The sequence below is a fragment of the Apium graveolens genome, chromosome 6 (assembly GCF_009905375.1).
Source record: "Apium graveolens cultivar Ventura chromosome 6, ASM990537v1, whole genome shotgun sequence".
Classification (NCBI taxonomy): domain Eukaryota; kingdom Viridiplantae; phylum Streptophyta; class Magnoliopsida; order Apiales; family Apiaceae; genus Apium; species Apium graveolens.
Genome location: NC_133652.1, coordinates 10,378,309 through 10,392,373, shown reverse-complemented (window position 1 = coordinate 10,392,373; position 14,065 = coordinate 10,378,309). Strand labels below are relative to the sequence as shown.

The 14,065-nt window shown below is 31.2% G+C and overlaps 1 protein-coding gene across 2 annotated transcripts; it reads left to right on the top strand.

Annotated features, from left to right (window-relative positions):
- The first annotated feature begins 691 nt into the window (after positions 1-691).
- On the top strand, positions 692-13,556 carry LOC141667786 (ubiquitin-like-specific protease 1D). Of its 2 annotated transcripts, none has more exons than XM_074474400.1 (14): positions 692-1,075; positions 2,078-2,129; positions 4,192-4,283; positions 4,404-4,660; positions 5,991-6,039; positions 6,312-6,394; positions 6,522-6,554; positions 6,653-6,748; positions 7,919-8,021; positions 8,320-8,417; positions 9,782-9,904; positions 11,645-11,759; positions 12,591-12,698; positions 12,924-13,556. In XM_074474400.1, the coding sequence occupies exons 1-14, from the start codon at positions 779-781 to the stop codon at positions 13,059-13,061; spliced, it is 1,644 nt and encodes a 547-aa protein (XP_074330501.1). In that variant the 5' UTR covers positions 692-778; the 3' UTR covers positions 13,062-13,556. The 2 variants fall into 2 exon arrangements, with proteins under 2 accessions (XP_074330501.1, XP_074330499.1); XM_074474398.1 differs by having other exon boundaries at positions 6,309-6,394.
- The last annotated feature ends 509 nt before the right edge of the window (positions 13,557-14,065 follow it).

Genomic DNA, 14,065 nt, shown 5'->3' with positions numbered 1-14,065 from the left:
TTTTAAGAATTAATCGGGGATTTTTAGAATATTGAGGCTGAGTAAGAATGAAATTGTTTATGTTGTATTATAAAAAAAATATCTTATTCTTTGAAACTCTTTTTTTCTTTCTAAAAACAAATATGTGAGGCAAGCCATATCTTCCCAATTTGTTCTGGTAACAACATTAGTGGGCAAATTCCACTGTGTTTCCAAAGTTCTTACTTATTTATTCAGATTAAATTGATAAATCATATTTTTTTAATATAAACTCTTAACATTATATATCATATATTTGAGAATTGTATGTTTTCAAACGAAAAGGTTGTACATAAAACCTATTCAATTTTTATGTATGTTAAATTTTATTTAAATATATTTTTAAAATTTGTGATAGTTTTTATTTCTTCAACAAAATCAAATTTAAATGACATCTTGTTTCTTTTCAAAAACAATAAATGACATCTTGTTTTATCTTAAATTTTTAAAATTATTATTCCATCCGATCTATTTAAATTGTTAACAATATTCAAATTTCTCCACAATCGGAATGGGAAGAGTATATCTTAATTTTTTAAAAAAAATTAATTATTCTAATTAAATATTAAAATATTACTTTCCTAGTTTAACGTACAAAATTCTTATCACGTCTCCATGAGCGATAAGTACATGATAAGTCCGGAAAATACACCTTTTAATTAAATGATCTCAATTACTACAGTTACACTCACATCTGAGAGCTGACAAACCCACTACTATTTGTATTTTTATTTCATCTCTCATCACAATATATGTATGTATGGAAGAAGAAGAGAGCAACAAGAAGAGAAAGAAGTTGAGTGATCTCGAATTGAACAAGCTACTAGATAACCTAGACGACGACGACGAGGAGCCACCGTCGTTGGTGGTTACTAACACCGGAGCTTGTGGAGATGATGTTAAACTAATGAACGATTCACAACTCGAAGACGCGATTAAAAGGAACACCAAAACTTTGGAAAATATGGCTAGTAGATTGCCTGATGGAGGCCGAAAGCTTAAGGAGAAAATTTCTAGTCTTCAGCTCGAAAAGGAGAGCCGAGAACGCTGTCTGATGGTAAAGGTTTTTAACCTTTTTGTTATATATGTGTGAGTTTAGTGTATTTGTTAAGCTGTTAGTGGTTGTATTATTAGGGTTTAATCGGATCATATATTATCTTAAGTTAAAGTTCATTTAAGGTTGAAGAGCTGATCGGATTTATTTGTTCAAATTAGTATTTGAGAAATATATGGGAATCAGTTTCATAATTGAGCTCGACTTTGGATTATATATTATCTTAACAGTAACTATCATTTAATGATTAGATGGGTGTAATGTAATGCTAGGTTAACTTTGAAGCTCATTGTGATGAAAATTGGATGTTTTCTTTACTAGTGTTTTGATGTTTGTTAAATAAATAATTAGATTTTTTTTTTTTAATTTTGGACTTTGTATCAGGGTTTTTGGCAAACTTGCGTTTGCACTTATAATTTAGGTCTTTGAGCTAAATGGTGTTAATAAGTTTAATTTTTTTGGGGCGGGGAAGGAATTAGCCCTTTAGCTTACAGCCTTACACTGTTAAATGAATGTATTAAAGTATGCAAGTGATGTTTTGAGTAGTTAATAATGGGTTATTCTTGCTACAAGAGATCAAATATAAGGATAGTTTCCAATGTTGGTCATTCTGTTGCAATGTTATTTGTCGTTTTATCTGAAAGCATCTTTGCATTTTTAATTGATATTAGTCCTGGCCTTGAATTTATAATCCTTAGATTTTTATTGGAACAACTTTTTTCCATGGATTTTCTGAGCTTACACTGTTTGATGAATGTAATAAAGTATGTAAGTAGTGGGTAAAATAGTTAGAAATGGGTTATACTTGCTATGAGAGACTAGTAATTACCGGTGTTCGTGCCCCCCTAACAATGTTATTGTTGGTTTGTGTAAAAGCATCTTTGCATATTTAGTTGATGTGTACAGGAATCACTTCCGAGCTTGAATTTCAAATTCTTAGATTTTTGATGGAGCAACGGTTTTTCTCCATGTATTTTCTCTAATTTGCGAAATTTGTTTGGATAGGATACTAGCAGAGGAGAGACACTAATACAATCTGAAAGCTCAAACATGAAAGGTAGTTCATCTAGTAATACAAGGCTCTTTGGTTTTGAATTCTCACTAAAATTATCAAAACAATCCACCCTCTAAAATATCCCTGCCATTCTGTTTTTGTGACATATCATTATTTTTCATTGAGTTAATTGCACTTTGCAACCCCCACCTTTCATTTAAAATCAAAATAGTATATCTACTTTGTAAAATACAGTTTGCAACCCTTAACTTTCAATATTAACTTCAACATGCATCCCTTCCGGTTATAAAATTGAAATTGAGATGTTAATATTAATAATTTAAATTTCAAATCAATAAAAATATTTATTTTAATGCATATTTTACATGAAAAAAAAATATACCCCACCCGTTCTTTACATTGGTGACAGAAAATCGGCACGCATTTTAAAATTTCCGTAAAATATGGTTCCCTAAATAATTTTAATTATTTTTTCTTTTAAGTAAAAATATAATGTTTAAATTTTTATATAGAAAAAGAAAATTTTAAAAATAAATTATAGAATATATTTTATAGTAGCCTTAATGCGTGCCAAGCATGAGGAAAAAGTAAATAAAAAATCAGGGAGTAGCTATTTTCCATTAGTAATGCTCTAAATTAATTTGAAATTCTAACTTTTAGTTTAATTTTAAAAAAATAAAATTATTATTTAAATATTTTGTTAAATTTCAATTTTACTCTTCAAAATATATTTTTTTTTTAACAAAATGGTTAAAGGGATGCATACTGTATTTGATGTCGAAAGTTAGGGGTTGCAAACTGTATTTTTGAAAGTAAGTATATAGTTTTGTTATTGAATGAAAGGTAGGGGTTGCAAAATGCAATTAACTTTTTTTCATTTTATGATTTACGAAGATCTAATGTTGTGTGCTCTAGCGTCTCTTTTTATATTTGGTCTTCTTTTCATCTTAAATCTCTATATCAGTGACATGGATAGCAGTCCGTTAATCAACTTAGATAAAAGATAAGGTGAAACCGCTAGATAAACCTAAAATATTATTCGCTATGTTACTTGGACATAGAGTTAGGCATGCCACATCAGACTTGAGATATCTTAAATAATTGGGTAAAATGTCCTATTCTTGTACAAGGGTTTATAGAACATTGTAACAAAATAATTAATATGTATTTCGTAAAGGAGAGGACTTTGCAAACTAGTTGTATTACCCTCATCTTCTCTCAACTATCCCATTTCTTTTTCTCCTCTTTTTTCTATATCCCAAGGGGTTATTTGGTTCGCTGGTATTAGGAGTGAGGTAGGGTTTAGAATGAACAAAACTCATACGTAGTGTTTGGTTGAACTTTTCATAATTTTCAAATCCATACCTCGAACCCCCAAGGAATGGGTTTTTGGAACCCAAGAGGGTAGGTGGGGATGAGGTGGTGGTATGTGATATTTATTCAAATATTATTTTTTTCATTCAAGCCTGCAACCATTTAACCACACATCTTAAGAGCAAAGTTTCCGTATTTTGTCTTCTTTTCAAGTCACAAACACTGGTAAATGCTATGAAAAATTTTGATGCTTTATATTGGAATTCCTTTTGAAGTTGAAACTTTTCAAAGTTTCTCATCTCTTAACTAGCTCATTTTTAATTCTGTGATGCTGGTGTGTTGACCACATAGGTCTTTGTTGCCAGAAATCTGCCTTAAGTTCAAGCAAAGAAGGCATGTCATAGCTTGTTTCTTTTAGAACTTTTCTACTACAAAAAGGCATGGAACTAGCTTCAGTAAGTCAACAGCACATGAAGAATTCAAAAATGTGTTTCCTATAAGTTTACTACTTTATGATGAATGTTTACTATCTTGCTCATATGTACTTGAGAAATCCTAAGGCTCTCAAATTTAGCAGTTAGTGATATTGCTGCAGCCTATAGCTATCAAAAGCTGTTAACTGATGAATGTTTGTTTTTGTTTTATTATATCACCGTTCCTCTTGTACCGAAACATATCTTCCAACCTAAACAAATTAACGAATGCTTTCTATAAAAATTATGTATCATCTGTTGTTTATAGCAGCAAGGTGTGTTATAGAGTCTACTTAACACTTAAGTGTGTTTTGTAGGGACATTAATTGGCTTCAAGCAAGTGACTCATCAATCATCTTCGCCTCATTCACAGTTTGGCCCACTTTTTTGTCAAAAGTTTGAAGAAAATGTATGGCTCACATGTTCAAACATTAAACTAGTACATATTCTGTTTATCTTCAAGTCATACCATAATAGATGTTACAACTTGTAAGTATATTTGTTATAACACTATCATGGACTTTTGCAGCAAGCAAACAAGACAACTTATGCTTCTGGAAACCAACTAAATGCCTCGGGTCGCTGTGATCATCGGGAAACAAGATCTAATGGTCTCAATTCATCAATGGAAAAGTGTAAGAGTAGGTTGCGTTCACGAAAAACAGCTTTCCAAAGCCCTGGAGTTCTTTTGGGCGATGTTGAGAAACTAAGTGTCTCTAATGGTGATATACATTCTTCTCCCGGTTCTTCTGACCAGGAAGAGGCTCCATCATGTTTTTCCTCAAGGTCTGCTTTCTTTTCTTTATTTTGCTTACTTATCTCCTTGTAAATAACATACACAGGTTTCACGTTAATTTCATGATTCTTTGTAATGTGGCACTGTCGATTTCCAGCTATTATTAAGAAGCATACAAGGTGTAAAGGGATCAACTAATTGTTTTCTCCTTTTCCTTTTGATTTTTAGTTTTGGAATGGTTCTGTTCTATTTTTTTTGTGAACAATTAAACGTATATATGTAGTTGTTAATTGTGCCAGTGAGGATAATATGCATTAAACAGTTAAAGCGCTGTGCGGCACATAATTGCACTTCGTCGAAAATTGGCAGATTCTGGAATAAATAGAAAATAAATATATTATCGGGTGAGTCAAATAAAATCAGATCTATAAGTCCGGAGGCCCAAATAAAAACCTACGGGCATAAAGAAGAAATTATAGAGATAAAGAAAGAAAATGATTGAAATGTATGAAAGAAAGAGAAAATTCGAGATTAAGACAGAACAGATTGGGATAAAAAAGGAAGAAAGAGAGAGAGATATGGTGGATCCATTAGCGGCGACCACCCACATCAATGGAAGATTCAGGTCAGTCGTTTTTCGGTTTTATGTTAGGGCTTAATGGTGTTGAGGATCCTGATGAGAATCTTGATTGAGATCTTGTGAACCTTGATTAATAGAAGATAAACTTGTTTTAGAGAATTAACACGCTATAGGCTCTAGTGAAATAAATTGTTCCATCTCTTTTGTTATCATGAACACCAATTGTATCTCGACGTGTTGATAAGCCAACTGAATGTGCCTTGTTTCCAATTATAATGTTATCATTATTTATCAACTTTATCGTGTTTTAGCATCTGTATTTAGGTGTGTAGATAGAGTTTTTATGTATTGGATGCTTCTTCGGGTTTACTCGTTGAGCTTATGCTCCTCGGCTCCTGAATGCCTTTGCACTTTGGTGGCTTTGTGTGTTTAACAATTATGAATATACTATATGTATATAATTTTTTTGTGTTTATATTCAAGGTGCTCAAGTGCTAAATCTGTATTGATTTGAAGAGACTGTTTTTATTTCTATTAGTGAATCTCTTTTTACTTTACTTGAACCTGGTCGTGTGATTGATGGAAACTTGCTGAAGGGTACTTCTATTTCTGAATAAGAAATTTGTAATATCATTTAGTGTTTTATCTTTATTCTTTAGAATACTTCCTATCAAATGTACCAAAATTATTGATTATCTTCTTTATTATAGTAGTTGTTGAATGTAAATGACTGTATGAAAGTTTATCATATTTAAACCTTCGAAGTTCTGCATATAGGACTAATTCTTTATTCTCCTTAGGAAGAATCCTACAATGGTCAACCCTTCATATAATTTGAGGTCAAGAAATGTAAGTTAATTTTCCTTTTGACATCGTATTCTATTATTTTATTTTATTTAAGGGTTCAAAACTTGGTAAATCAACATCTAGCATTTTTCAAAGTTTCATATGCGCTTGTCCATTCACCAAAAGTTTTATAAAATTTGAGACATGTTTGGGTGCGTGTGTATGTAAATGATTCAGAATATATATTAAAAAGCTTTTAGATCGGAAACTGTTATAATTATATTATAATTGCTTTGTATAATTAATCACATACTTTGTGGGCACATTCAAAGCAGGAGAAGGTTCAGACTGTCATTCTAGTGGATGAGGAACACCAACATATAGATTTAGTAGATGTAGAAGAAAACATAGATGCAAGGTAACCATTTTATTCTTAAGTAATGTTACTATTTCAAGTTTTTTGGTGTATTACTGATCTTTGCTGGTATCTGTTTTGGACTCGCTGAATATTTTTATTATCATTACTAATGCACTTGCTTTTTCAGCATGAAGGAATTCAAAATTTACTTTCCGTCAAGGTACTTGAATTTGCATAAATCTTTGGGTAGGATTCCAATATCTCTAAAAATATAAACACTGCTTATCAGTCCTTTTTGAACCTTCATTGTGTTCACAGGTGTCATCCAGAATCAGTTGAGATTGATTATGTGGACATGCAGTGCCTTGCTCCTGAAACCTATTTGTCTTCCACCATTATGAACTTCTTTATCCGGTAAAGCTTGTTTGGATGATTTAGATAGTTTACCTGAGTTCAGTGCATAAAACTGCATTTTGTGCTACGTACTCGTATGGATTTGGTTCTTATAATATGTACTATCAATAATTTTCCATGTTCAATTCATACCTTTCCATGTAAATGCTTGTAATAGTTTTAACCTGGAAAAGGTTCAATGGAATAGTAATTGTACTCAACATCAATGGCGATAAATGTTGTAGTTAAAGGTTGAGTGGAGTTTGAACTGAGTACATATATGAGTTCCCTCACGAACTTTGGTTATTTGTTTTATCCTAATTAGCTGCTTCATGTTATTACTATATGATTCTCTCTTTCATCTACAAAGTGCTTGTTGGTAAGAACTCTCATGTGGTTCAATGCACCTCACTTAAAGTGATATGCTTCGATTCGAGCTAATATTCTTAGTATTCATTGATGCTATTAGTGCTTTTATCTATAAATTGTTAAATTTTTGTCTCAAGTCAAGCTTTATGCTTACTTTTTGTTAAACAACCATAAAACGACTTGGTATCTAGTGCCTTGTATTTACTAAACTTGGTTGAGGTTCATGCCATAAAGTCTCAGTTTTCTATGTGGCAGTATAAATACATGTAAATAAGTCTAAAAAGCTAGTTCCGGCATCATAGATGCCTTTATAAGATTCAATCATCTCTTTCCCTGTTCGGCTTCAAATCTTAATTAAGCTGCTAACTAGTTTGTTATAAAGATGAATTCTCCATATATTTTGGTCAGAAAGCAATGAATGAGTGGATCAGCATTAGTTACCTGTCTTACCCAGACTTGGCTGAAAGTATCCTAAATAAATATGTATCCAAAAGTCACATTTGACAATAGTTTGGAATGTCTTGCATGTTTTTGGCCTAAATGAAGTGTTGAGTGTTTCCCATGTTTGAGTGTCGAGTGTATGACACGGGTATAGAGATTAAACTGTAGAGTTAGGGTAACGAAGTTGAATTCTACATTCAAAATTTTGTAAAATATATTATCCTAGATTACCTTTATACAATCTTTCTACCAGCCTATACAATCTTAAGCCAAACTTCTGATGCATTTGAGCTATAGTTCTCTGATGGTGCAATGTGTTAGGTTTAAGCTTATAATTTCTTCAAGGTCCTTATTTGAACTTTTGCATCATTTTTTTGGTAGATATCTCGAACTATCAAAAATTACAAGCGACAGCGATAGAAGCCGCTATCATTTTTTCACCACATACTTCTATGAAAAGATGAAAGAAGCTGTACAAGACAAGGTATCTCTTTTTACCTGTTAATTCCAGTAAATAGTTTCTGAGTTTGTGACTGATCCTCTGATTTCTTTTGTATTTATGCGGAAACCTTAATATAGGCATTTGAGTTTAGAACTCGTATCATCAATTCACCAAATCAACTTTAGCCTTTACCTTAACAATATAAGGCATATGGAAATGTTTGCACTGTATAGACTATCACTTCAATATAAAAAGAAAAAATAAGCTTCAGTGCACACTGATTATATTCATGATTGTCCTTGTGTTGCATATAATAATTTTATTCCCTGATGATATGTAGAAAAATGACATGAAAGATATGTTCTCTAAATTCCGAAGGTGGTGGAAAGGTGTCAATATATTTCAGAAAGCATACATATTCCTGCCGATACATGAGAAGTAAGGCTTTGCATCTCTTTGAGAACTTCATTAAATTGTTTTATTCATATTATGCATACTTTATCAATTTTCTTTGTACTGCTACTTCTAAATGTATATAATATAGTTTTGCATAACACTGGTTTACCTTTTACCCTTTATCTTTGACGAGTAGTATTTGTAATGGATACAATTGCACTAATTAAAAACAAAATGTTTTGAATGAATGTTGGAAAGGAATTCACATGATAAAATATTTCAGTGGTAAATTGACAGCATATTCTGCGCCTGCTGACATCCAGTTGCTGTTAACAACTAATTTTAATTATAATAATCTTTAATTTATGACTATTCACTAAACGTTATACTTAAATTATTATCAAAGAATTTTTTCCTATAATTTTTAACTTTGTCCACCTGTGATTTTTATCAATGATTAATAATACGTAATATTAGTTTTTTTGTTAACAAAGAAATTGTAATGTGTTATGTGGGTTGTCATGAAGTGCATTTCTTTAAATACTGTGAGGCCACTTTCAATACTACAGTCTACACTTAAAATAAAATACCAAAAGAAACATGCAAATGAATAAACTTGATCATTCTTGTAGATAGATAAAGCTAGTTATTATATTATATATAACCACCACCTAAACATTGTTATGGTAGTACTTTGTTTTAGGTATAGTTATGATTGTATATCGAAAATATTGCAACAGGTCACTATTTTAACTATAATCGATATACAAAGATGTAATCTACGTTATCGGCTATTTTATGCTCGCAGCTCCTTTAAAAATATTGAAGTTCTCAGAACCAGGAAGTTGTTCTAATTAATCCACTAATTGTTATTTATTTATTTCAGGGATAGATCTTAATAATTTATTCACTATATCTTTTCAGACGAGAGAGGAAACATATAGCCATGTTTTTTCTGAGAAGAGAGAAATCATGTAGTACTATAACCATAGTTTGGAATTAATTTACTTTTAATTTTATTGTCTGCATGATAAATAGTATAGAATCTACAATGCAAATGACCTGACCAACAGGTTAAGGTTCTCAAAGGTATTTTAATCAAACATTACGATATCTCATACACACATTTTAAGGGTCTTTGCCCTTTTTAATCATCGAATAGATCAAATATCTTAAGGATGTGTCTAATCATCATATTTTGGTTTGGAAATAATAGGAGGCCATTAACCTCTAGAGTTTTGATATAAACGCTTGCAGCTTGCCTTATGCAGGTTACTTGTTTGAACACATATTGTTAAACAAGGAATAGTTTGGCACTGCATTTGCTTCATATATAAATTGTTATAAAATGATGTTCAAAGTTATCAAGTGCTCATTTATATCGTTATTTATTATGTATTATGCAGTCATCACTGGAGCTTGGTAATTATATGTATCCCAGACAAAGCAGATGAATCTGTACCAATTTTACTACACTATGATTCACTTGGGCTTCACAGCAGTGGGTCGATCTTTGAAAACATTAAAAGGTTTGTGAATTTTTTAGCAACGGTAATCCGGTATATATCTTCGTATATTTTTTAAAAAATATTGGGGAACTTTGTTGGCTAAAAATGAATAAGATACGTAGTATTTTAAATGCTATTCTCTACTTGGCTTTTGGTGTTCGAGTTCTTGACTCTTTAGATGCAAAAGTATCAAAGGGTTCAAAGGTGTCTTGTGATCTTGTCTTGATCTTAATTGCATTCTTAACACACGTTGTGGAAATATTTGAACATAATCCTAACTTGTCTTCCTAAAGAAGGCTATGGCACATAATAAACAGTACAGTAGTAAATTTAGCAAAAAAAAAAATTATTACATCAGTCTTATAACTACAATTTCCTCTACAATATGGTTATGAAAGGGCATCGGGAATTAGAGATTATATTTTGTAGCTTTATGATTATTTCTACACACTTCTTATTTTATCTTATTCTATCACAGTGGAGACCAGAAAAATTAAGGTTTCTAACCTGATTATGTTTTCCTTCACGGTTTTTTAGATGGTTATCAGATATATTAGGTGATGAACTTCCAATGTAGACATTTGGCTGAGTTAAAGTCTCGTAACTTACACCTTAAAATTATTAAGATATTTAGTGCTTGTTTGGTTTAACACGGTAACTAATTTACCGAGGAAGTTGTACTTCCTTTCTACCTACACTTCGTGGGAAGTGTAATAAACTTGTTTGGTTGACATTTATTGGTATATGTAATTCCTAGGTATTTAGTTTTCATGTTTTATTTAATTTACTTATTTTATTTTTTCATAACAATTATTTTGAGTTATGAATTATTATTTTTTATTATAATATCTATCTCGTTGTTTATCTTAATTTTTTAAATATATACAATAAAAAATAATTATACAAAATTATGTATCTTTTCAATTTATTTTTTTATTAATGTATTAAAAAACATAATTACTAGTATTTTAACACATGACTTGAAATTATTTTTGTTATCATCAATATTTTAATAAATTATAGATGTACATTTTAAATTTTAAAATAAAATTGAGTTGAATATTAATAAAAATTGAATTAAAATAATTATATTTTTAATTGCAAACCCGTATGCTAACTAAAATTTTAAATATCAAATTTTATTACATGATTTTAAAAATTGATATTATGAAGTATTATTAGCACATATACTATACTTTATTAAAATAATGAGTTAGGTTTTGTTAATTTATAAGTAACTTTAATAAATAATATATTTTATTTATACATAAATTTTGGGCTTTAATTATTTAGTATATGGATCAATTTTATATCCAGACATAGGAATTGTGACTAACCTAGGTAGGGTGGGTGACCAACTTCCCTAGTTGTATAGGCATTTGAAGTTCCTGGGTAATACCCATGTTTTGTGCAACCAAACAACTATATCAATTGTCACTTCTCAGGTATTTCAAGTATCCATATAAATTTCTGTTAACTAAACAACCTCTTTAATTTACCTGTTTTACTTTTAAGGATTATAAACGGTTCAAGTTGAAATTTCGGAGCTAGCTATCTATCAGGACGTATTTCCCAAAAATTATTGTATATGTTTTGTTAGGATATATAAATGGTCAAATGGATAACAAATCAAGATTATGATGATCGTGTATAATAATTTTATCCTGTGAGGATCAGATCTAAAACTCTGCATTTTTCTCACTATTATGCTATCTTTCTAAGCTTATTATGTTGCTTCAATAACTGTATATGTGTTTCTAGTTTTCTGAAAAAGGAGTGGACTTACTTAAAAGAGAAGGAAACATCTTCAAATTGTACAATAGCTGATGGCGTCTGGAAAAATTTCCCTCGTAGAATCGAGAAACAGATAATCAGGGTAAGTTCTTTCTTGATTTGATCAATTATTTAGGTAAATACTGAATTTCAATTCAAGCTGACTGTATGTTGGTAAACAGCGGATAAGGGGGAAATTCTAGCATCTAGCACACACTTTCAGTTTACGAGGGTGCAAATCATATATTGACAATAGCCTGAAATTCTCTTTTCCAGCATATCATTCATTTATTTATATTTTTTATTTACTAGCTTATATCATGTGCTATCCACGAGTTTCTTTTGAATTTGTTATTTTATTGTTTATATAGTACATATATTATTAATTGAATTTATTAAATAGATTTTTAAAATAAATTAGGCACAAAGTTTAAATTAGAATAGTTATATGTGCTTGTCCTAATATGTTTTTGTTAAAATTGTTGTTTTTAAAAATTTAAGGCTTAAAAATGAAGGGACTGATATGCAAGTTTCAAAATATGAGTACCGTACCAACTGACCCGAATACCAAACTTTTGATGTTTCGTCATAATTATATTGTATAAATTGTTTAATTTTGTAGACTTTCTAACTGATATTACTGATACTTATTTTCACATTTATCAGTTTAATTCAGTTATTGGCTGTTTCTGAACAACAAAGTTTTGAAAAAAATAAAAGTTTGAAAAGGAAATATTCTACTATAGAGGTTTTATCTAGTAAAATTTAAATTAATACATGTGAAAAAATAATTACCAGTTAAGTCTTGAGATTGAAGTTTGATTAGATAATAGTTACTTTTAGGGTTCACTAGGTTAGTTGCATGTTTTCCATTATTTTCTTAACTAACTGGGAAGTGTTAATGCCGCTATTGCTGATTTCATTGCAACGCCAGGTTCCGCAGCAAAAGGACGAGTATGATTGTGGGCTCTTCGTCCTTTTCTTTATGCAGCGTTTTATTGAAGAGGCTCCCGAAAGGCTCCAGAAAAAAGATTTAACAATGGTAAGCAATATTTCTCTTAATTCTAGAAAAATAATATAGCTGTCTGGATTTGAGTGTGGGAAAGATGCATGTGGCAACCCAATCTGTTTCCATGCAGAAAATATTAGCATTGGGTATTTTCTTTTTTACCGACTGCATTGAAAGCTGTAGTTCATGCTAAAGATCAAATAAGGTTGGGGCTATTACTGAAACATTTTATCTTTTATTTGTATATTTTCTGGTCAGTTTGGCAAGCAGTGGTTTAATCCTAAAGAAGCTTCTGACCTGAGACCCAAAATTCGGGCTTTGATTACAAAACTGTTCACGGAAAACAGTGAAGGTGGAAGCAGGGGTAATTTGTTACCAGGTGCAAACTCTAGCTAAAAGTGCTGAGCATCAGATTACATTGGCTTTTTCCTGTACAAAAGTTCTTCTGAGGTCTGATTTCTGTGCAGAGCTTGTATGGTTCTTCCTAGTTGAGACAAGTTGTAGTTGCAATTGAGAGACATGTTGTAGTTGCAAATGAGGATTTAGATGATATTGTCTTTTCCTTTTTTGATGGACTATTTGTCCCTGAAAAATCAGCATTGGTTGCCTCCCTGGTGGGAAGCTATAAAGACTAGGTTTCTTGAGATTTATCAACCCAGATCAGCTGTTCCCCCCTCCCCCTTTTATTTTTTAAGATTGAAGCTAGAAGGGGAGAATTTTATATGTACAGCAGTTTTATAATCGCGTTAGAGTTCTGTATGTTCTCGTTATGGCAATCTTTATGTCAAGTGATACATAAAAGTGTCATTCAACATTCCCTTGACGATAAAGATGTGTAGAACAAACAGTAGATGACTTTCAAGTACATGCAAGTTTCTTGTTTCTCATTCAGTCAAATTAAGCTACTGCTCTATCTTATTGTGTTCCTCTCATAATACAAAGACAACATTAACGCCTAAAAACAATCAGAGGGGAACTTGCCAAAGCACTAGCCTGGGTATGAAAAACATTTTCATTTCGCAAAAGGAGTGCTTCAAATATTTGAAGCGAGTATACTTGACATTGACTGTGAATATGCTCGAAAAGCTATCTGGGCAACAAGTTCCTGGTTAACAGAACAAGAAACATGAAATAAAACCAGTATGCAAAGAGTGTACATTTCCTAATTTTCATCTAGGCGGAATATGATGGCCCAACAGGTCAGGGGGCGAATTCAGCCTGCTTAGCAAGTTTTTTACAAGTTGGAATAATTCATTTGTCCGCGTAGTGTGTTACCTAACATTAAATTGTATTGTCCCATCTACAAGACATTAATACTCGTGTATGCTAAAAGGAATTAAAACATTACATACCATATAAAAGATGCAATAAGATAAGACCGGCGTGCAGAGGGGAATGTG

Excerpts from the sequence above, each read along its gene's own strand:
- LOC141667786 (XM_074474398.1), top strand. The coding sequence starts at position 779 with ATGGAAGAAGAAGAGAGCAACAAGAAGAGAAAGAAGTTGAGTGATCTC. Across the intron at positions 4,661-5,990 it reads CCATCATGTTTTTCCTCAAG|GAAGAATCCTACAATGGTCA; the intron begins GTCTGCTTTCTT and ends TATTCTCCTTAG. Across the intron at positions 6,749-7,918 it reads ATTATGAACTTCTTTATCCG|ATATCTCGAACTATCAAAAA; the intron begins GTAAAGCTTGTT and ends TTTTTTTGGTAG.